This window comes from Antedon bifida, chromosome 2 (genome assembly GCF_963402885.1).
Source record: "Antedon bifida chromosome 2, ecAntBifi1.1, whole genome shotgun sequence".
NCBI classification, from domain to species: domain Eukaryota; kingdom Metazoa; phylum Echinodermata; class Crinoidea; order Comatulida; family Antedonidae; genus Antedon; species Antedon bifida.
The window spans coordinates 5,854,430-5,877,401 of NC_136227.1; the positions used below are offsets into that span (position 1 = coordinate 5,854,430).

Genomic DNA, 22,972 nt, shown 5'->3' on the forward strand with positions numbered 1-22,972 from the left:
TACAACTACAGTACGCAAATATTCTGTATTTTTTCTTTATTTGTTTCAATACTTTACATAAAAAATGTTGGCGACAAAAAACATCTTGAAACCAACCTGTCACCAAAATTTGGAGTTAACCTTTCTATCCAAAGTAATCGTTTGCAATGGTTCAATTGCATTCTGGGTAACATGACACAAAGTGCATAAAACTTTGCATGGTGGCGCTGCACTGGGCAATTAAAATCATTTTTAAAAACTCAAATGCTGCAGCACAGTGCAGTTTAAAAAAAATGTTTACTGGATAGCTCTATCCAGTGGCATAACGCACAGGGCAAAGGCCCCTGGTTTAGAGGGCCCTCCAACGCTGGGTAGTTGCATTGAACTGTTCATGCTCTGGGCCCCTTAAGCTCTAGAGGTCCTGGATTTAGCCAGTGATCGCTCATAGCCGTTACGCCACTGACTATCACCACTTTTTTTTTATACATTACTGAGGCAAAGATTTTAAGATGTACTCGTATTACAGTTATCCTCTTGTTAGGCTTATTAGGAGAAGTCCCTATGCTTATTGCAAATATTTCATAATGACTGCCTATACAAGTTCCTGGTTGTTAAAGCGCAACACCAAATAGCTCTTCAGGCTTCATTGTGAGAAATACTTGTTCCTGGAATGCTGTTTTATGCAAGGCTATATTGGGTCACTCTTTCTGTTCCATCCTGGGCTAGATTGATGTTCTATCTTTCATGACTGTTGGATCACCTTTGATAGGATTGCCTCATCCTAGGTGGCATTGGTGTCCTCATAAGTGGAGGTCTAGGTCCAGGTGGGCCACCTGTGGAATATGTAAAAGATCAATGACACATGCAAATATTATTTTGTCTATGAAATGGTTTTTACTTGAATTGGTTATTTTTCTTTATTTATGTTTGTGTATCTTGAAAAAAGAATTTTACTAATAAGAAAAATATAAGTTATCTTACTGTATTGATTTCTCATTGACATATTGTTTCCCATCTGTGGTGGCGGCATAAGCCCAGGTGGTGGCGGCATTGGCGGTCGGTCTGTGAAATAAACAAATGTAACTTTTATATTCTAAAATGTTATATTACAAAATCTTTTCTACTTTCTTTCTTGTTTTAAGCATCCAACAGCGACAATTACAGGATGGATATACTATTTAATAATTTATCATGCTTATAAACTAAGTCACATTTGAGGCTTAGGGAATGTGGCTTAGGGAAAGGAGTTGAAAGAGTCATGAGTTACAACCCTGGCACTAGGCCATGATTGAACCAGAGAAATTGGGATTGGATGGCAAGCATGTTAACCACCAAGCTACCGTTCCAATAGATTCTTTATTTTAAAACAATAGTTTTAAATTTTGTCGCTTCTCAATAATTTAGATTGTGATAACACTGCGATAATTGATATATTTAATAATTTTGTATGAATGAATATACTTACTAGGATTGGACATCATTGAGCGATCAGAGCCAGATGACGGAGGCATCATGCCAGGCGGCATAGGGGGAGGGCGCATATTTGGAAGCATGGGTGGTGGCATAAGAGGTGGAACGCCACCGTGCATCGACATCGGGGGCATTGGCATTCCTGGTGGAGGCATGCCTGGCGGAGGCATCGGCATACCCATCGGCATGTGGGGGTAGCCACGTGGACCGCCCATTCCCATTGGATCATTCACTGAAATAAGAAGAAATTTATTTTTTTTTTACCATTTAAAAACAAGGTTTGTATGTAATTAATGTAGAGCTATTGTTTATAATTTAAAATTAGACAAGTAGGGGGTTACACCGGTGTACTAGCTCACACACAGCCACTGTCGTGGACAGAAAAAAAAGCAGCACTAACATGGTGTGCCTCTTCTGAAAAGTGTAACAACGAATTGAGACGAATGCACTATATAATATAAATACATTAACATTACTTCAAGTCTCATAATAAATTCCAGGCCAGATCTTGCTAATAAAAATGTGTTAATCCTTCTTTATACCTAGTTACCTTTTTAGTACTAAACTGTTCTGCCAAGGCAACAAAAGGAAAGTATCTTACCTAAGGATACAAGCACATTACTATTCTCTTAAACAAAAACGAGTCAAAATAAAAAAGAACATGTAATAATACTTACTGTCGTGATGATGTGGAGGCATCATGGGGGGCTGCATTCCTCCTCCGGGTACTGGAGGTGCGTCTGAAAACAGTTGATGCGGTCTGTCGGCTTGGGATAAAGGATTCTGAGCAGCCAATAACCTTTCTGTAACATGAAAATCATTACCAATAATTAAATATTTATCAAAGTTGGCAGACATAAAAAAAAAGTGTATCAATTTTTAAAAAGGGTCAGCCTGTTAGAATTCATTTTTTTCCCCATTGATAATTATTGCGAAATTGCTCTGTGCTAAGAAGCTAAATAATTGGTCAGATGTTGGGATAATTTGTAATTTATATGTCAAGTACACATTGAAAACAAAAATTCTTGAGTGGAACTCGAACCCACAACCTTCAGATCACTAGCTTGGCATCATATCTCTAGACCACCGAGCTTGAACCAATAGCTAGGGTAAGATTAGAGCCCTTGAGTGTTTTCAACATTTACTTAACATAAGTGCAATTATCTCAGACTAAGGCAAACATCTGACATATACTGTACTACTAGTAAATTGCTAATAGAGGGAGCCATACAATAAATGAATATAACTTTACCTGCTGCTGACCCGTGCCTTTCTCCCTTGGAGTCCTTTTTAAATGCATATGAGATGGTGATTGCACGGTTACACAGATACTGTCCATTCATGGCCTCGATTGCTGCATCAGACGTATCAAAGCTGGCGAAGTTTATAAAAGCGTAACCCTTAGAATTTCCCGTTTCTGGATCTCGCATAATCTTTTAAAATAATGTTAGAAAAATATGTATTTATAAACAGAGGAAAATCAAAGTATATTGATCAAAATGTTGAGAAACTCTCGGAACCGGAAACTTTATATCAACATTTTGATTTCGCCATGCAAGCAATACATGACAATATATTTATATACATTGCTTACTATAAGAGCAGCCAACTCTGGCTTATGAGTTGAACAATTTATAATATACCAATTAAATAAAAACATCGAACAATATATCCAGTATTTACAATCTTTAAAACACAAATTAAATATCGACATCTTTTTTTTCCTTTTGCTTAAAAACAATTAAGATATGACAAAAGAGAGAGAAAACAAAACATTCTTTTTGAAAACAAATATATCTATACCTTTGGTGTTTGCAGAATAACCCCAAAAGCACTGAAGGTGTCAAACAGAAGTTTCTCATCAATCTCTGGATCCAGATTGCCAATGAAGATATTGGCTCCAACATCCAGGTTCTTCTGATGTGCGGACGCCTAAAGGTTAGAATAAATGGTTGCCAGGTTAGAATGAGTGGTTGCCAGGTTAGAATGAGTGGTTGCCAGGATTTTTAAAAAGGGCTCAAAACTTAATAACTTGCAAACAAACAAAACTTGATTCTGCTAGACCTGTGATAAACAAATTTTATGATAGGATAGAATTTACCTTATTGACTCTGATTGGCTTGCCATACATTTTAATCATATTCATAAAAGAATTACCTTATTCACTCTGATTGGCTTGCCATACATTTTAATCATATTCATAAAAGAATTACCTTATTCACTCTGATTGGCTTGCCATACATTTTAATCATATTCATAAAAGAATTACCTTATTCACTCTGATTGGCTTGCCATACATTTTAATCATACTCATAAAAGAATTACCTTATTGACTCTGATTGGCTTGCCATACATGTTAATCAAATCATAAAAGAATTACCTTATTGACTCTGATTGGCTTGCCATACATTTTAATCATATTCATAACTTTAATAGCATAGTCTGCATCCTCCTCACCCATGAATTCCACAAAGCCGTAACCTTGGTGAAGTTGGGTCACTCTGTCCTTTGGCATGTGTGTGTTCACTGTGAAATTAATCAACGTTAGTATTATATACGATACCTATTTGAAATATTAAGTACAGCAGTTTATTTATGGCTCTTTTACTTTATCGTTTGGTTTTAGGTATATTTGTATCTCCATTTGAGATCCACTCACTGATAGTATATCCACAGCATTGTCATTTCCCAGTAATTTGCATTTGGATTTATATATATTATTAAATTAAATAAATAAATTATAGAAACATATATATGCACCATATTTACAGGCTGATAAAATCTGCTAGCAGACAGGACATCTTTACCTGTTAACTGCTATTAACAAAACCATTGCAGCCCTCTATACACTTTTTTTTGTATTTGAAATGATTGGCCTAAATTCAACAGATTCTTTTTTTTTGTTGTAAAAAGCATAAATACAGACCAACTGGACCAGCTTGAAGAAACAACTCCCATAGCAGTGCTTCAGTCACTTTCTCATCTAAACCACCGACATAAACCGTTGCATCTTGAATTATACAAAAAAAATTAATGTCATGATTAAAAGTATTTGTAATTCATAAAATACCAGGTTGGCCACCAAAGTTGTTTGGATCCTACATTTAATAATATTAGTTTGTATCTTTTTAAAAATATATTTTGCTATATTTTGTGATATAGGCCTAGACAAAATTAATATATTATGGTCTATAGGTCCAGGCCCCTCTACTAGGCCTAATAATATTATTAATTATTTTAATCATCTTATTTAATAAATATTATTAAGTATTTTTTAAATAAGAAAATATAAATAATATATCATGTTCACTGGTGGTAGCCTCTATTGGTTCACACCTCCTCTATGAACAGCAAAAGATATTGGGGGACGATTATGAATACAGTCTAGTCTAGGCCTAACATCGATGCCATACATACAGAGCAGCACGCCTTTTCGAGGCGAACTTATCGCCTCTCTCTCCCTCCTAGTCAGTGTCTCGCTTTCGACCCACTCTGTGCATGCACACACGACACCGCCGACGAGACGGTACACAACACAATGTACATCATCATGCGACACTTAAAATACATTTGAAAATAAGCTAGGCTAAGCCTCACCCTAGTCGTCGTGCATTGTTACCCTATTATATTATTATTTTTATTTAGGTTTTATCGTATTCCAACTGTAAAACAAACCTTGGTTTCTTTCAAGTGGAGGTCCCGCCGCCATCTTTTTCGAGTTTAGAGCGTTGTCTGTTTGTTTATTATGATCTCAACAGCAACCTCCAAATATTTTACCAGCCAATAGAGGGGGTGTGTGAGTACAAAGTTTAATAATTTCAACGAGTTGTGCAATTTATTAGTTATAAAAACGACAAAAATTGCACAACAGTCACCAAACGCTGTCGACCCATGGTCGAAAAAGTTCTTCATCTTGTTTTGTGACTAGTGGTAAATATTTCTTCTTTTTTTCTACGAATTTCGTTTTAAAATGAATTAATAATTGAGAAAACGGACTAATTAGTAGGTTATCTTTGTTTCTCAGCATATGGCTCTTATTATCATTATGATATGTATTTATTTTGTTTTTTAATAGAATGGAATCTGATCTCTTCGACTATGAACACGCTTCCTCTGGTGCCGCCTCTTTCTATCCTGCTCAATGTTCCTCTCTTAAAAAAGGAGGATATGTAATCATCAAAAAACGGCCCTGCAAAGTTGTCGAATTATCGACTTCTGCGCCAGGGAAACATGGACACGCAAAGGTAAGATTTTCCTAATAAACGGAACTAATTAATATTCATTCGTACGGTCGTGTAAAAAGCTTAGTACAGAATTTCGAGCCCTAAGCCAATAACAATTCTGAAATAAATTAATCGTCCGTCGGTGACTCGACTAATTAAAGTTTAATTTAATTTTTTTATGACACTTAAAAGTAAAAACGTTTTACTGTTACATTTATAGGTGAATTATGTTGGTTTGGACATTTTCACACGACGAAAGTACATGGAATTTGCTCCATCTAGCAGCATGATACAAGTTCCCAACGTGAAGAAAGGAAATGCCCAGGTATACTTTTTAATTTTTAATGAAGGCCTACGTAACAAAAAAAAACTAATGTTTTGGTAACACCAATGTTGTATTCTTTTCTAGCAACTATACATCGTATTCTTGATCATTTTGATTTATTTTATAATGTTAATATTTTTAGTTGATTGGAATTGGTAGTGACGGGTTTGCCCACCTTCTTATCAACGGGAAAATTGTCAGCAGTATTCGCGTACCAGAAGGTCGCCTTGGTGACGAGGTACGTGACATATTTGACGAGAACGGAGAGGCTCTGGTAAGTTGGTTGATGATTGTTACAATGTTATTCATTATCATTGTCGCCATCAACATGATAGGCCAGGCCTATACTCGACTCATTATCGTTGGTGTTGAATTTTCAATCTTGTCAAACCTACCAAACCAAAAATTGGACTGGTTTACAAAATTATGTAAAATGATCTAGAGTAGACGATGGCCCCTAATAAACGTCGACTCGTTGGTGCTGTTTGAGTTGAATTCCGACGAGACGAGTCGTCTTGAGATGCGTCGGGCGTAGTTTTTACGTTGTCGCCGCGAGAACATGAACATGTTTAATTTTCTCCCAATGAGACGACTCGAGGCTACACTCGACTCATAATTATTAATGCGGTATGTTTTAAGTTTGTTTGTGTACTTTTAGGTAACTATCCTGTCTGCATCGGACGAAGAAGCTATCGTCGGCGTCAGAGCATGCGCAGCAGATGACTGAATGAAAAACTTATGAAAGATCAAAAGACATACATTGATTATATTATACCTAATTTGACATAATAGATTAAATCAAACTCAATGAAAACAAATTATTAATATAATCAATAATAATAATTACGTAACCAATATTGAATTAATAATGATTAGATTAAAGAGTTGAAATGTGTGCATAATAATGAGTTATGTGGTTTGATATCAGCATAGTAATAAAAATAAAAGATACTAAACGGCTGTGGTGTCACTTTATATTTATAGAACTGAAGCCCTGTCTACACTATCAAACTAGTGGTAGTGATATACCCAAACAATATGGTAGTGATATGAATTCATCATGTCCATGGGCACATCACATTTTTTGTCACAAGTTTGCTAGTGTAGACAGAGCGTAAGACTTGATAATAAAGTATCTCTATATGAATGTATTGAGTTACTATTTGCGATTTTTTTCTCGCAAAAATGGTTTCTTAACTTTCATTTACGTCAGCAGAAATAGTGCAAACCATCTCAACCAGACAACAAACACAGAAGGAATCAAAGTCAGAGTCACATGCCAGAAACGGCGAATCAGAAAGACGGATATTCAACGAATCGCGTTAGATCTGAAACTCACCAATGAAAAGAAAAAAAAACATAAACCGAAAATATAAATTGTTTAATCTGAATATACAGTAATGTACAAAACAATTTTGTTGTTTAATACTAAAATTGTACTGTTATTATCATCATAAATGCAGCACTGCTATTAACTATTAATTTAAAAAATACTTCTTTAAAACTGCATTTACAAATTGTCTTGTAAATTGGCAACGTATTATTAAGCCCACCAGAAATTTTACAGGGGTTCGTTTTTCCACAAAAAGGGCAAACAATCCTCATACATTCTAGTTATTTTTTACCACACTTTCACTGCTGATCTCCATTTTCAAAGGGCTATGGGCACGTGGAGTAGGAGATTGAGTCGGATTTCCGATTCCTATGTATGTGATGATGGAACCAGAGCCGGCAATCAATCTTTGTGGAACATTGTTGAAAGGAAGGATTGATAATCAATTGGATGCAACGTATTATTTATAATCTATTCCGACTTATTATTGCGTGTAAATCATAATGATTGTAAATAGGTATGACATGCATTGACTTTCCTCGGTACACTATAAAATAAAAGTAAATTGTCAAAATGACAACTGAAAATGATACTATGTCAGTTTGTCGAGAGTTCATTATGCCTTGACGCTTTTATGCTTGCCTCCTCCACCCTTTGATCCATCTAAATCAGTTCGTCTGCTAATTTCTCTCGGATTTTCTCTTTTACGTTTTCCTTTAGAATCTGATGTCTGTTTTGGATTCTTCTTTCTATTTTGTTTTTTACCACCATGTGTTGCATTCACATGACCACCTTTTTTTTTCACGGGTTGTTTGCGGTGTGATTTTTTTCGTCTTGAATCTTTTCCTCCTTTTTCAACTTCTCTTTCAGTCGGCGGAACACTAAATCCTTCTGATCCTTCACGTGGGCAGACTAGGTTAATTAATTGCGTCACAAGGAATAGTATAATAATAGCAACGCCTATGCCAATTGCTGTTAGAGAGTACGAATTTATAGCGACAAAGTCTGTCGTAAAGCTTACACATGCTGTATTGTCGGTAATCTCACCGTTGCCGAAAGTATTTGTGGTAAGTACGATTACGCATGCTCGGTAGGTCACTCCCGAGCGTAACCGCTCTAAAGTAGTGTTTGTAATGGTTGGATCAAGAATCTCATTACCTCTTCTTGATAGCAGATAGTTTGCATCAATACGAAATCCTCTTATAGTGTTGTTGAGAGAATCCGTCGTGTTGTCTGTTGCCCATGATATTACAGCCGTTTGACTACCAATTAAAGTACTGTCGGCTCTGACGTCATAAACACGGATGGCAGTAACAAGTCGTAAATAAATTGAGAAGAAAATTAGAATGTACTTTGTGGTACAACTTGGTTCCATTTCAAACAAAATCTGCAAAATAATAAATAACTAAATTAGTGCTCAAAACTTGGCAACATAAAGAGGGCGTGCTCTTCAAAATGTCGGTCCATATTGAAGATACAAATAACTCGAGATTTCAATAAGGTTTTGTGACGTCAGCAATGTATCGATTTTTGTCAAGTTCAATAGGCATGGTCTGTTGGTATATAGGTATATGATGAGAAAAAAAAATCAGGAAGAAAACTTTGATAAAAAAGCTTATTTACAACGTGAAAAAATGTACCATGATTATTGAAAAATATAGGGGGTTTTTCAGTAAGCCTATGCTGTATAGTATAGTTTTATAGGCCTCAGACGAGGGTAAATTTTACAGAATGAGAACAAATTGACATATTGTATTATGGGTTGAAATGTGTTCAAATAACCCTAAAAATGGTTGCAAGGCGAACAAACGAATACAGTTTCTTAATTCACAACCTTGTAATATATGCCTACTTGTATCTAAAAGAGTATTCAGGGACCAGGCATACGCATTTAATTTAGTTTAAAAAATGTATTTAAAAACAATAACATTAGTCAGTGACGTGTCGATTGACAAACGATTTATGAACGAAACAGACTCGGGAAAGGACGTTTTCATTATACTATAATATCTTTAAAATATAATTAAATGCAACGTACCTTTTTATGCTCACATAGATGGACATAAAGGCTTCCCTATATCCAGTTTGATTTAAGAGAGACTTTAAAAATGTTGTTGAATCATGGAGGTAAATATTGGGCTATAAAACGATTGTATTTGTATGGTTGAGCGATGCAATAATAATGCTCTATTATATGCGTGAATTAGTCAAACTTGAAAAGACTGTGTTTTAACAACATGTATTGTTACTCACTCATTTGGAAAGGCTTTCAAAGTATGGTATGTGGAAACCGATTTGATACCTTTGTGTTAACGAAATATTGCGTGACACCTTTATTGTATTTTGTGGAGCGTTCAAATAGATTTTAAATAGAGAATATTACGATGTCACATAAGTTCACGGAGATACAAATTTGGTTAAAGGGTTGCTCCACGAAAATCTGTTTATCATAAAATATAAACCTTTACAAGTGATCCATCATAATCGAGACTTTTTGAAAAGAATTTATTTTACCAATTTTAAGTGAATTGTTGCACTATTTGTATTTCTCATAAGTTCACGGAGATACCAATTTGTTTAAAAGTTCACGAAAATCTGTTCTATTTCTATTATAAAATATAAACCTTTACAAGTGACTCATCATAATCAAGACTTCAAAAGAATAAGAATTTTACCGATTTTACGTGACTTTTTGCAACCATTACCTATTTGTATTTGCAATCAAAATAATATTTTCCTATGCTAGATTGTTTATGATAGTTATGCCTCAAATGTACACGAATAAGTCACTTTTTTTAAATCAAAACATTAAAGTTCATGGTCAATCATCCTCTTGCTCCTCCTCCCCATCCCAAATGGAGCCACCACTTTTTAAACAACCAAATACAAATCAGATTGAATAATGGAAACAATTTATTATAATTAAATTTATTATTTGAACCACAGATCAATGTTATCAACTAGATTGAGGCAAAAGGAAAACAGCTGGATCAAGCAGTCTACCATACATCTGGATAAGGAGTCTACACAAACACTTTTTACGATCTATATGCAAATAGTTTTGACAAACTTTCACTTCACATTATCAAGGCTTGTAAAAACACTACCTAGCACCAGGAATTATTATTTAGTTCAACAAATATTTATTTTCACCAAGAAATAAATTGTGTTACTGTTCTGAAACGTGGAAGAAGTGCTATGCAATTAAATATAATATAGTATTGTAATAGTGTTAGGAACCCCAGTTTAATATCATAGTTAATAATATAAAGACTATGGTATGTCTGAACACAGTAACCAAAGTCATTCTATAGCTATAAAAAAAGATGAAAATTTAACAATCCTTGATATAATTAGTTTTACTAGTTGCTAAAAAAATGAAAATATTTTAATATTTAAACATATTTGAAATTTCAGATGTCAAATATTGCTAAAGTATGTTTTGCACATGAGTATGAATATTTACGGATGACGAGAGATACAATTATGAGCCTCTCCAATTATTTAATTCTGTCCTAGAGGGCGCTGTTTACTGACTGTCAACCGAAGCCATGTGGGAGATGAGATCAACAACTCGAAGACTGTATGCGAACTCGTTGTCGTACCTATAATAAAAAAAAAAGTAAAATTTAAGCTTTAGCAATACAATGCACAGTTTTATTAAACTTATTTTACCTTAAACCGCATATTGGATTAAAATGATACTTTACGATCCAGATGAGGAGTTTAAAATTGGTGTTGAATATAAATTATAACAACTAAAATATATACTATGCCGAGGTCACCGAAATAATGAAGAAGGCAATGAATTTTGCTTCACTTACCATGAGACTAGTTTTACAAACTTGGGGCTGAGGGCAATTCCTGCACCAGCATCGAAGATACTTGAGCGGCTATCGCCACGGAAATCCATGGACACAACCTAAATAATATAATATTTATTCGACAAGTTCAGAAAATACATATATTTAGAGCACGTAATTGGCTTGAGCACAAATGGAATAATTGCTCTTATTCAACATTTAATTATGTGCATTAATCATTAATTAGTCATAGAGGGCGCCATATTATATATCGTCTATGAACAAGGATAGTGATAATATGTTGTTTCTCAGATATAATGCTTAATCTCATGAAGTTTCATGAAACTATTTTGCCATTAAAAATTTCGCATCTCCATTCAATATCAACCAAACTTTATCGGAAATAAACATCAATTTACACCAAAACAAAAACCTTAATTTGACCATAAATGTATAATGAAATTCACCTCGTCTTCAGTGTATCCCATAATGCCTCTCATTTCTTTGCTTTCGCTAGCTTTCTTCATAAGAGCTTTAATTTCGTCGTATGAAGCCTCTTTGTTCAATCGTACAGTCAGATCAACTACAGATACATCCGGCGTTGGGACACGGAATGCCATACCGGTTAGTTTGCTAGCATCAAATCAAGAACAGTCATTAAATATTTATAAGCATATATAAATCCACAAAGGGCTCAGAGGCAAGTCATTTAGGTGTAAAAAAGGCTATAAAGCTATGTCTACACTATTAAACTAGTTTGTGATGTGCCCAAATATGGTAGTGATATGATGTCATTGTGTCCATATATTTTGTCACATAAAGTTTGATTGTGTATACGGAATGTTATGGGGTATTGTATATTATATGTACCTGGCCGCAAACATGTAACTCAATTATTCCTAACTTAATTCTAAACACTCTTTAATTAATTTATAGTTAATTATAATCTCACCCGTTCAGATTTGGAATAACTTTGCCAACAGCTTTGGCAGCACCAGTGGAAGCTGGGATGATGTTCTGGTGAGCACCTCGTCCATCTCTCCATTTCTAAGTAAACAAAGAATACTTAATCAGGGCTAGAAATGTTTAATCAAGCAAACTGCTGCTACACAGAGCTAAAAATAAGTACCTCAAATACTGGCCTGACGCCCCTGGTTTAGGAACACTAAGTGGCTCTCCAACACTGGAGGCCTTGGATGTTTTTAGCTGTTTTCGACATATTTTAATGCCTGTATTTTTCCTCTGGGCACTGCCCAGGGCCCCCATAAGCTCCTCAGTTTAGCCAGTGAGCGCTCATAGCCGTTACGCCACTGCATACACGTTTCATAAAAGGTTTCATAAAACATCAGTACCTTGGCACTTGGTCCATCAACTGTCTTCTGGGTGGCAGTGTAGGCATGTACGGTTGTCATCAAACCCTCTACAATTCCGTAGTTGTCATCGATGATCTTAGCAAGAGGCGCCAGACAGTTGGTTGTGCAAGAAGCGTTGCTAACGATGTTCATGCTGGTTTCGTAGTTTTTGTGGTTGACGCCTACGACAAACATGGGAGCATCTGCTGATGGTGCGGAGATGATCACTTTCTTGGCGCCACCTTCAAAGTGAAGCTTTGCCTTGTCAATGGTGGTGAACACACCAGTAGACTCGACAATGTACTCTGCTCCAGCCTTGCTCCATGGGATCTCACCTGGCTTGGTTCTGCAATAAAAAAAAAAGTATTTTAAGACAGTCTAATAGACGGACATGATGAAGGTAAAGTTGAAAACTGCAGTAAAGTTAAAATTGAAGTAAAGTTGAAAAGTACTGTAACCTACAGTTTAGATTTATTCTTAGCTTACAACCAAATCATATTAAGTCACGATAGGCAAGCTTAATGCGCTGTCTACACTATCAAACTAGTTTGACAACAAAAATGTTGTTGTGCCCAAATATAGTAGTGATATTCCCAAATATGGTAGTGATATTTTTTTGTTAAACTAGTTTGAGAGTGTAGACAGCGCATTAAGCTTGCCTATCGTTACTTAAATATGATTTGGTTGTAAGCTAAGAATAAATCTAAACTGTAGGTTACAGTACTTTTCAACTTTACTTCAGTTTTCACAGAATAATGAGGAAACCTACTGTTGGTAAACATTGATAGGTTTGCCGTTGACGATCAACTTTCCATCCTGGTGGCTGACTTCACCTTTGAACTGTCCATGGGTTGAATCATACTTGAACATGTAAACCTGTGGCCAAGGTTCATAAAATTATGTTTTAAATCAGGACGATTACTTGAAAATTGTGGACGTTATTGTGAAAACAAACTTAGATTTATATATATACTTTGTTTTCTTTCTTGAATGTTAATTACAGAGTAGGTACTTAGGTGGTTATGTAGTTTTAGCCATGAGAAATATCTTGGTACTGTGCCAGGGAAAAGAACCTAATCCAGGATACCGAGATTAGTATTAGTAAGCATGCATTATGGAAATGTCAATTGTATGACCCACTATACGATCCCTGGGAGAGGTGCGTCATTTGTCCGATGTGCATCATACCTTATGAATACCATGACTCACCCCTGCGTCAAAAAAGTGACTTACCTTTAGGCAACCATGATGCACCCATTTTGAAGAACAATTACCATGTTGTTCATGATATGGTGGGTGGGTGGTCATGAAGTGATGGACATTGACACACCATTGTTCATTGATGTGACATACCATTTAGGTTTTTTGACGAACCAATGTGTCAATAATTATGTGTAAATGACGTACCTATGACGTACCTCTCTCAAGGGTCATATAGTGGGTCATACAAGTGCATTATGGTCAAGCTACACTTTCCTTACCATATACTCAAGTTGAATGAAGGGGTCGTTGATGGCAACAACTTGTAGGTCGGTGTTGGGGATAACGCCGTTGTTTTCAATAGCTGCCCTCAATACAAGGCGTCCAATACGTCCAAATCTTTAAGAAAACACCAAAAGTTAATTTTATAATAAAAATTGATTTTCCTTTTTAAGACCCAACACACACATACACACCAACATTTTATTATTAGTTCATCTCATTTTTATACAGTATTTGAAAACTTTAACTGTAAATTTTAACACTATTCAGTCTTTTGTATTGAATAGAGAGACCACACACAACTTATCATTAAAGCAGATGGAACTATTCACTATTTATGAGAAGTGTATCTTAAGAAAAGTTGAAAATATTATGAAAGACCCCACTCATCCAGTACATTACTGTTATAGTTTTAAAAAAATAGACTATGACCACCAAAAGCCAATTTATGTAGAACTAGGAAGTCCTTTGTTGTAAATAGCATTCATATAAGTAAATGTTCTACAATAACTCTATACTGTAATTTTAGTTTTGAATTTTAATCATTTTTAATCATTTTAACAGTAGATTACATTTGCCTATGGTGTTTTTACAATTTGCATTTTTAAAAGTATTTTTTTACAGTATTTTAACATTGGCCTATATCGTTTTTGCAATTTTATGTATTTTTCTTTATAGTTTTATTGTCTTAATATGCCAAGAAAAATGAATTTCCATTTTAAGTGGACCAATATCTAATGCATTACTCGCTAGCCTAACTACCAGACCTGTCTTCACACAATATGTTCACAATCTAATGAATAATAATTCAATTAATATCTATTCCTACATAACTATTAGTATTAGAATTTTAAAGATGTGTGTGAAAATACTGTATTATTAATGATAGACAGACAGCTGGTATATTAATTACAATATGTCATTTTCATAATGAATAGCTGTACTGTGTAGCTAGCCTATTTTTAGTTAGTGTTGTATCTATCTATGTATACTACTATTAGCTAGTACTGTACTACCTAGTTAAGTAGTAACCTATAGTCTACATGAAGTACTTAAGTTACAGGAAATTGTTCATTACCATAATTGTTTTAATAAGCTTATCAATTAATTGATAGGCTAATTAATAAATGATACCTACCCGTTGATGCCGACTTTGATAACCATTTTGATTGTGAGTTGTTTGCTAAAAATAAAATCAAAAAATTGTCAGAAGTGTCTCATGAAATTGAGAGTCATTTAACATATACAATTGTATTTATTAAAATAAACTGGATAATCTAGAATAATGGTTGGGGCTAGGCCTAGCTATCCTAGGCCCACACCATTATCCGGCACTGCATTCCATTCAAGAATACCAATCCGTATTTGATCTGAATACAGGGCATTTGTATTTGGGATATCCACCACGCACGTACCACGACCAGACCACACATACAAAAATACATATTCATAAGTCGAGGAGGCGAACCGGCATTTTGAAAACTCATTTAAAATCACATTTATACATTGAATTATAAGCTTAAATTGCTAATATGCATACTAAAGACAATATATGTTAAATATTAAAGGTAAACTGTAGGTTTATATACGTACGTTGAGCTAAATCTTTGAATTTGAGCAGATATGATCCGAAGCCTTGTTTGTCGACGAGTTGCGCGAGAAGGAAAGAAAATGCATCGATGACCTTTTAGCTGACCTGGATAGATTGCAGTGTGGTAGCTTTTGTAAAGTTCATTCTTAAATTCCTGAATTTAGCGCCCCCTAATTTATAAACTGGAGGCAAACTTCATGACAGACATGCCGGTGACCACGTACACACACAATATATTATTATAAATAAATATCCGGGATTTAATTTTATTATAAAGCTAATAAAAAGAACAATAATTCGATAATACTTTTATATAGGCCAGGTGACAGTATGATATCTTTTTCGCATCTTACCTGCAATGGTTTTAACATAAATTATCATTATCATCATCGGCATCATCAGATGTATATAGTAATTGATACAGCATTCATTCAGTTCGTGACGATTTGAAAATACTAGCATCAAAGCAAAATACGTGGATTACAACGGTAAGAACATCGATTTAATCATTTTATTTGACAATATTGCGATTATATAATTATATACAGACAATACAAGAAATAAAAATACCAGGTTTCAAGTAAAAATCTAAATTGCGCCCTCATCTGATAGAAAAAAGTTTTTTTGCATAATAGCAGCTTGAAATTGAACCATATTGAAATCGAGGCCCGCAAGTTGCGCAACGACCTACATCAAATGCTTTCTGCCAAGCTTGTGAAGAGTTTGGAATCCAATGACGGTTCGGCCGCTCACAAACCTAACAAATCACCTTTCTTCTCCCTGTAGTGCCGAAACTACCCACAATATTAGCTTATAGATTACACCAGTTACACAATACGAAATGTACATGTGAAACAATCATCCCTGACATTTGTGTAACCCAGTGCAAAATCACAAATGACAGGGAACCATAATATAGAGAGCCCTCTTGCAATGTTTGTAATTAAAGAAGACATAAATTACCAAAAGTTGTCAGATAAGCTTAGCCCCACATTCCATTCTCCTGATGAACACAGATAAGACCAAGATATACAAAGTGTAACAGTGCTCCGACCATATTAACAACCTGTTTTTTAAAGTTTCTATCTGGCCCGTACGACTGGCTCTTTTAGGTAAGCAATTGTTTTGTAGTTAATTACCTTTAATTGTTTTTTTTATATATTTAATAAGTTTTATAGGATAGATTAATAGACTAGTGACTTTTCATTTTGTTTATGACAGTACAGTGTGTATAAAGACACTAACGTACCAAGGATATGCATTATAGGCTACTTGTACACATTAAAGTAAGGTCCCAAATTGTTTTAGCGAGTTTGTACCTGAATATCAGTGTATTAATTACAGTGTACTTACATTGTTAATATTATTATTTTAGTAGTGATACATCGAATTTTATTAATTATTAGAAGCCGATGCTTTAGACGAAAGGCTATCGCCTTTTTACGATGATCAATCCTTATACTATTTTAGGCCATTAGTAATTATTTATTGATGAGTGATCAAGAAACGAACGTCTTGATTATGACGACCGATATTGAATCGATGATAGGACTAATTCATGTATTATCAGTTTTATTAGAATGTATTAGAATTGTATAATCTTTGTTGTTATTGTAGTATAGTTAACTTTATATTTGAACTCGTTTTTAATTATTATTTCTAGAATGAAGCTACTTGCTTGATTAATTATGATATGTGTATATGATTGTTGTCTTACAATCAAATAGTCCAATATATTAACAGGGTGAACTTTTAAGTGTAATTAGACCCTATGCTAGCATTCCTAATCACCGTCGAGGTCACATATGTTCGCTGAATTGGCTGAACGAATGATGATTCATAGGGGTACACTTCTTAGAACTTTTATTACACTCTTGATCTAGTATGTTAAAGGATACGTTTGTATTAAAGATATTCCAAGGAATATGTTAGGCTTAGTGAATGTATAAAGTGATGAAGCATTAGCGTGTTTTATATTGAATTTTCACTTAATTACTATTGCTATAGCATTTATGTGTTGTTACGATGTTATTGATTATGAAGACAATTTTGGATTAATTAGAGATCAAGAGTTACCTGTTTTAATAGGAATTACACATAGTATATTGTATTGTTTTAATCGATTTATGTATGTTAGTTATGTTATAATACATGTATGTATTTTCTCTTTTAGTTTCAGATTAAATTAAACTTCAATTGGATTAAACTCCGGAATAATATAAATTTATTTGGAATCCGAGTTTTTATTAGTATTTTCGAACAAGAAGGGTTACATTTGCCAATTGGTTCCAGTCTGACTCCGGTTGTCAAACTTCCTCAACAAAATGACTGGATCCGCTTCTGTTGTTTTTGTCGGCAATCCAGCATAGGAACTTGAGTTAAGTGTATCAGCAAGCGTTTTTATAGGAGGCGTGTCCTAACATTTGAATCCGTCACCTCAGTTCCGTTATCCATTCGACATATGCAAAAACCGGCACAGAAATACAGTAGGCTGCCGTACCTTCAGGGTGATCATGATCGATCCACTATAATCTCTGTGCAACCCCTACCAAATTTTCAAATGTCAGAAGCTGTAAGAGGAACAGCTACAAATGGGTTGGCGCCTATTTTAGACATAGGTATTGAGCTGCTGTCTTCATCGTTCAAGTTAGCGCCTTCATTAAGTTTAGGACCTCCTTCGATCTTCCAACCCTCATCTTCTTCAAGTTCGTCTACAAATTTGAGATCCAGCTTGTCGGCTAGCCACCCCAAAGACGTGTCATACGTGGTCTGGTTATTATCGAGCCCACCAGCCGAGGATTTCGGGTCTGCAACTTGGGCATTTTCGACGTCTATGTTCATGTACGATTGTAAGCGAACGTCCTGAAAAAAATTAGATAACATATCAACTTTAACTTACCAAACAAAAGCTCAAAGTGTATTTGACAAAGTGTGATGTGCCCAAATATGGTAATGATATGACATCATCGTGTCCATATATGGGCACATAACATTTTGTTGTCACAAAGTTTGATAGTGTAGACAGTGCTTAAGATGCAAACAAAGGATAATGTGGATACAAGGCCTACTGAAAAGCATTTTTGTAAATATTGAATGGCGAAGAAAAATGGGTACTTACCGAAGGACGTAAAACAATATGCTCATTTGGTTTTTTGTAACACACATGAAAGTATACAAAATACACACATATTGTTGCCAAGATCAACAATATTATAAATACACCAACAGTCCATCCAACAACCCTCCAAACGGCTTTATCTGCTACTCCATTTAAAGTTGTCAGAACTAGATAAGAATAAAAGTTATTAATTATTTTTCTATACTGAATCTTCACTGAGACACCATTATGTCGTTATGCCTTCATATTACTATCGTAAGTATCTTCACTGTGTCGACAAATAACTAAAATGTCGATAATATGACACAATGTAACTTGCATTTTATAAGACTTTTATATAATGCTCCACAAAATGGAGGCTATATACTGAGGCACAATGATAAAAAAGCATTTTCCAAGGATTTACTAACCTGTTGTGACCAATGTGTAATCTGTGCTATTCGCCTCTGTAATGAGTCCAAATGTTGTTATTTTACTAGAATCTACATTGGTATTTAATGTCGAATCTGTGGTACTCTCGGCTACAGTTTGAATTGTGTTGATAGTAGTCTGTTCTGCTTGAACAGACGATTTTAACTCCGTTGTCGAAACTCCTGTTGTTACTGATGCCGTCGTGGCCTCTTTACTTGTTTGAGCTAAATTAGTTGACGGTACCAAAGCACTTGTTTGAGATATGGTTGGATTTGTAGTAGCAATTGATAAACTATCTGTCGTTTGTTTTGGTTGGACAGACGATTTTAACTCTGTTGTCGAAACTCTTGTTGTTGCCGATGTCGTGGTGGCTTCTTTACTTGTTTGGACTAAATTAGTTGACGGTACCAAAGCACTTGTTTGAGACATGGTTGGAGTTGTAATAGCAATTGATAAACTATCTGTCGTTTGTTCTGGTTGGACAGACGATTTTAACTCCGTTGTCGAAACTCCTGTTGTTACTGATGACGTCGTGGCCTCTTTACTTGTTTGGGCTAGATTCGTTGACGGTACCAAATCACTTGTGGTTTTCTGAGATACAGTTGGATTTGTAGTAGCAATTGATAAAATATATGTTGTTTGTTCTTGTGTTGTAGAGTCTGTCGTAACCACGTCACTGGTTTGAGATAGGCTAGTTGACGGAACCAATTCTTCAGTGGTTTCTTGAAATGAAGTTACTATATTTGTTTTAGCAACTGATACCATTTCTGTTGTTTGTCTAGATGTCGTTTGAATCGTTGATCTGAAGTCTGTAATGTGTGTTACTGGGTCTGTTTGGACTTCAGTTGTAGTAATATAATTCGTCGATTGTTTAGACGAACTGAATTCTGAATTCTCTGTAGTTTCATGTTCTGTAGTTACATCGGTCGATACCCCTTCTTCTGTTGTTTGCACAATCTCTGTAGTTACGTCGGTCGATGATCCTTCTTCTGTTGTTTTGACAATCTCTGTAGTTACATCGGTCGATGCCCCCTCTTCTGTTGTTTGGACAATCTCTGTAGTTACATCGGTCGATGCTCCTTCTTCTGTTGTTTGCACAATATCTGTAGTTACATCGGTCGATGCACCTTCTTCAGTTGTTTGGACAAACTCTGTAGTTACATCGGTCGATGCTTCTTCTTCTGTTGTTTGCACAATCTCTGTAGTTACATCGGTCGATGCTCCTTCTTCTGTCGTTTGCACAATCTCTGTAGCTACATCGGTCGATGCTCCTTCTTCTGTTGTTTGCACAATCTCTGTAGTTACATCGGTCGATGTTCCTTCTTCTGTTGTTTGCACAATCTCTGTAGTTACATCGGTCGATGCTCCGTCTTCTGTTGTTTGGACAATCTCTGTAGTTACATCGGTCGATGCTCCTTCTTCTGTTGTTTGCACAATATCTGTAGTTACATCGGTCGATGCCCCTTCTTCTGTTGTTTGGACAATCTCTGTAGTTACATCGGTCGATGCTCCTTCTTCTGTTGTTTGCACAATCTCTGTATTTACATCGGTCGATGCTACTTCTTCTGTTGTTTGGACAATCTCTGTAGTTACATCGGTTGATGCTCCTTCTTCTGTTGTTTGCACAATCTCTGTAGTTACATCGGTCGATGCTCCTTCTTCTGTTGTTTGGACAATCTCCGTAATTTCAAAAGCTGTGGTTACATCGGTTACTGCATCTTCTCCTGTTGTTTGGACAATCTCTGTAGTTACTTCGGTCACTGCAGCTTCTCCGGTTGTTTGGACAATCTCCGTAATTTCAAGTTCTGTAGTTACATCGGTTGCTGCATCGTCTTCTGTTGTTTGGACAATCTTCGTAATTTCAAGTTCTGTAGTTACATCGGTTGCTGCTCCGTCTTCTGTTGTTTGGACAATCTCTGTAGTTACATCGGTCGCTTCTGTTGTTTGGACAATCTTCGTAGTTTCAAGTTCTGTAGTTGTAGCGGTCGCTGCTCCATCTTCTGTTGTTTGGACAATCTCTGTAGTTTCACCGGTCGTTGCACCTTCTTCTGTTGTTTGGACAATATCCGTAGTTTCATGTTCTGTAGTTACATCGGTTGATGCACCTTTTTCTGTTGTTTGGGCAATATCCGTAATTCCAGGTTCTTCAGTTACGTCGGTCGCTTCTCCTTCTTCTGTTGTTTGGAAAATATCCGTAATTCCAGGTTCTTCAGTTACATCGGTCGATGCCCCTTCTTCTGTTGTTTGGACAAAATCTGTAGTTTCATGTTCTGTAGTTACATCGGTTGCTCCACCTTCTTCTGTTGTTTGGACAATATCCGTAATTTCAGGTTCTTCAGTTACATCAGTTGCTGCACCTTCTTCTGTTGTTTGGAAAATCTTCGTAGTTTCATGTCCTGTAGTTACATCGGTCGATGCCCCTTCTTCTGTTGTTTGGACAATATCCGTAGGTTCAGGTTCTGTAGTTATATCGGTTGCTGCACCTTCATCTGTTGTTTGGAAAATTTCTGTACTTTTAAGTTCTGTTGAATGATCAATAATTGGTTCTGTAATTATTTTACTCATTGTATGTACTTCAGATGTCGAAGAATCCCAATACGTGCTTAACTCTGCAGTATTTGGTTCTTGCGATGCCATTGTCGATGGTAAAGATGTTAACGGAGCTAACGTAACAGACTCTGTTTCTGTTTGAATATCTTGGGTGGTTGAATCGATATTATCTGTTAATGAATCCGTTTGTGTAGTATACCGAGTTGTAGAATACGTGATTACTTTGTTTGTGGTAGACGACTCGGGTAAAAAATGCGTAAATACGTCAGTTGGCGAGGTTACAAAGTCTGTTGTCCCATCAGAAGAGTCCCAATCTGTAGTTTTCTGTAGCGTCGATTTTTGAAATTGTGTTGAAAGTGGTGTTATTGTCTGAAGGTCATCCGTTGCGACTTGGTGAGTTGCAGTAACACCAGTAACAGTATCTGTTTCCGAATTCGTTGTAGTAGGTTTGGCAGTGATCATGTGGGTATATGTCGTAGACTGGTGACTGGGGGTAGTCTCTGTCTGTAATTTTGTTTGAGAGGTTGTATCATCTACTGTTGTAGTATCCACTGTTTGAATGTCAGTTACTCCACTCGTTGACGAGTACCCAGAAGTGACTGCATTGGTTAAGTTCTGCGTTGAAAAACTCTGTGTGGTGAGCCGCTTGGCATTTTCACTGGTGCTAGCTACTGATGTAGTTATCCCAAGAGTAGCTATTGAATCGGATGTATTTGCGGCTTCTGTCGGAACAATGGTAGAAGGATGAGTTTCTCTCTCGGTAGTGATTGTCACAGAATGGTCAGTGCGCAGCCTAACACTTGTGTTATCCTCTGTAACCCCTTCTTCAGAGACAGATTCCGTTATGCTTTTAGGGCTTGGTGAAAACGTTTCGTAATCTGTACCAAGTGTCATATTATGCTTTGTAATTCTTGTTGTCTGATATTCACTAACTGTAGTATGCTCTATTGCGACAGTTGGAGCATCAGTCGAAATGTTTGTTATCGTAGAAATATTAGTAGTTATGGTGGTGGGAAGTTCTCTTGTAGTTTCAATACGGTGTTCTGTCGTATCATGGGTGGACACCGTAGGTACATATTGGTAAGTAATGCTGTTACCGACATCATTTTCAGTTATTGCACTTGTTCCCAGGCCGGTAAGTGGTGATACAGCTGTAGTACCCGTAGCTGTATAGTTAGTCAGTCTATCAGTGACGGCAACGGACGCATTTATTGTTGAATAAGTTTCTGTAGAAGCAACCTCGTCACTTGTTAATCTGGATGTTTCGGTAGTATAGGTAGTAGGTCTTGTTACATTAGTACTGCCAACAGTACTTGCGTCTAGAATAGAGTAAAA

General features: G+C 35.8%; 5 protein-coding genes across 6 annotated transcripts; 1 reads left to right on the forward strand and 4 right to left on the reverse strand.

Moving 5' to 3' along the window:
• Nucleotides 1-19: 19 nt before the first annotated feature.
• Nucleotides 20-5,182, reverse strand: LOC144834955 (splicing factor 3B subunit 4-like). Its single transcript, XM_078689956.1, has 9 exons — nucleotides 5,125-5,182; nucleotides 4,376-4,459; nucleotides 3,830-3,975; nucleotides 3,253-3,381; nucleotides 2,702-2,882; nucleotides 2,127-2,252; nucleotides 1,445-1,681; nucleotides 961-1,041; nucleotides 20-812 (listed from the first exon to the last, which is right to left on the reverse strand). Exons 1-9 carry the CDS (start codon nucleotides 5,156-5,158, stop codon nucleotides 736-738), a joined length of 1,095 nt encoding a protein of 364 aa, XP_078546082.1. The 5' UTR covers nucleotides 5,159-5,182; the 3' UTR covers nucleotides 20-735.
• Nucleotides 5,183-5,244: 62 nt separating this feature from the next.
• On the forward strand, nucleotides 5,245-6,953 carry LOC144835012 (eukaryotic translation initiation factor 5A-1-like). Its single transcript, XM_078690024.1, has 5 exons — nucleotides 5,245-5,379; nucleotides 5,525-5,693; nucleotides 5,893-5,997; nucleotides 6,140-6,271; nucleotides 6,656-6,953. Exons 2-5 carry the CDS (start codon nucleotides 5,526-5,528, stop codon nucleotides 6,722-6,724), a joined length of 474 nt encoding a protein of 157 aa, XP_078546150.1. The 5' UTR covers nucleotides 5,245-5,379; nucleotide 5,525; the 3' UTR covers nucleotides 6,725-6,953.
• A 409-nt stretch (nucleotides 6,954-7,362) lies between these two features.
• LOC144836004 (uncharacterized) lies at nucleotides 7,363-9,462 on the reverse strand. The gene is made up of 2 exons (XM_078691172.1): nucleotides 9,369-9,462; nucleotides 7,363-8,717 (listed from the first exon to the last, which is right to left on the reverse strand). The coding sequence occupies exon 2, from the start codon at nucleotides 8,703-8,705 to the stop codon at nucleotides 7,947-7,949; it is 759 nt and encodes a 252-aa protein (XP_078547298.1). The 5' UTR covers nucleotides 8,706-8,717; nucleotides 9,369-9,462; the 3' UTR covers nucleotides 7,363-7,946.
• A 780-nt stretch (nucleotides 9,463-10,242) lies between these two features.
• Nucleotides 10,243-15,685, reverse strand: LOC144835937 (glyceraldehyde-3-phosphate dehydrogenase-like). Of its 2 annotated transcripts, none has more exons than XM_078691069.1 (9): nucleotides 15,561-15,685; nucleotides 15,106-15,150; nucleotides 13,967-14,084; nucleotides 13,255-13,361; nucleotides 12,486-12,831; nucleotides 12,086-12,180; nucleotides 11,601-11,766; nucleotides 11,155-11,252; nucleotides 10,243-10,935 (listed from the first exon to the last, which is right to left on the reverse strand). In XM_078691069.1, the coding sequence occupies exons 2-9, from the start codon at nucleotides 15,129-15,131 to the stop codon at nucleotides 10,860-10,862; spliced, it is 1,032 nt and encodes a 343-aa protein (XP_078547195.1). In that variant the 5' UTR covers nucleotides 15,132-15,150; nucleotides 15,561-15,685; the 3' UTR covers nucleotides 10,243-10,859. The 2 variants fall into 2 exon arrangements, with proteins under 2 accessions (XP_078547195.1, XP_078547196.1); XM_078691070.1 differs by having other exon boundaries at nucleotides 15,557-15,632.
• Nucleotides 15,686-17,834: 2,149 nt separating this feature from the next.
• LOC144835361 (uncharacterized) lies at nucleotides 17,835-21,712 on the reverse strand. The gene is made up of 3 exons (XM_078690446.1): nucleotides 19,087-21,712; nucleotides 18,677-18,843; nucleotides 17,835-18,420 (listed from the first exon to the last, which is right to left on the reverse strand). Exons 1-3 carry the CDS (start codon nucleotides 21,650-21,652, stop codon nucleotides 18,115-18,117), a joined length of 3,039 nt encoding a protein of 1,012 aa, XP_078546572.1. The 5' UTR covers nucleotides 21,653-21,712; the 3' UTR covers nucleotides 17,835-18,114.
• Between the last annotated feature and the right edge of the window lie 1,260 nt (nucleotides 21,713-22,972).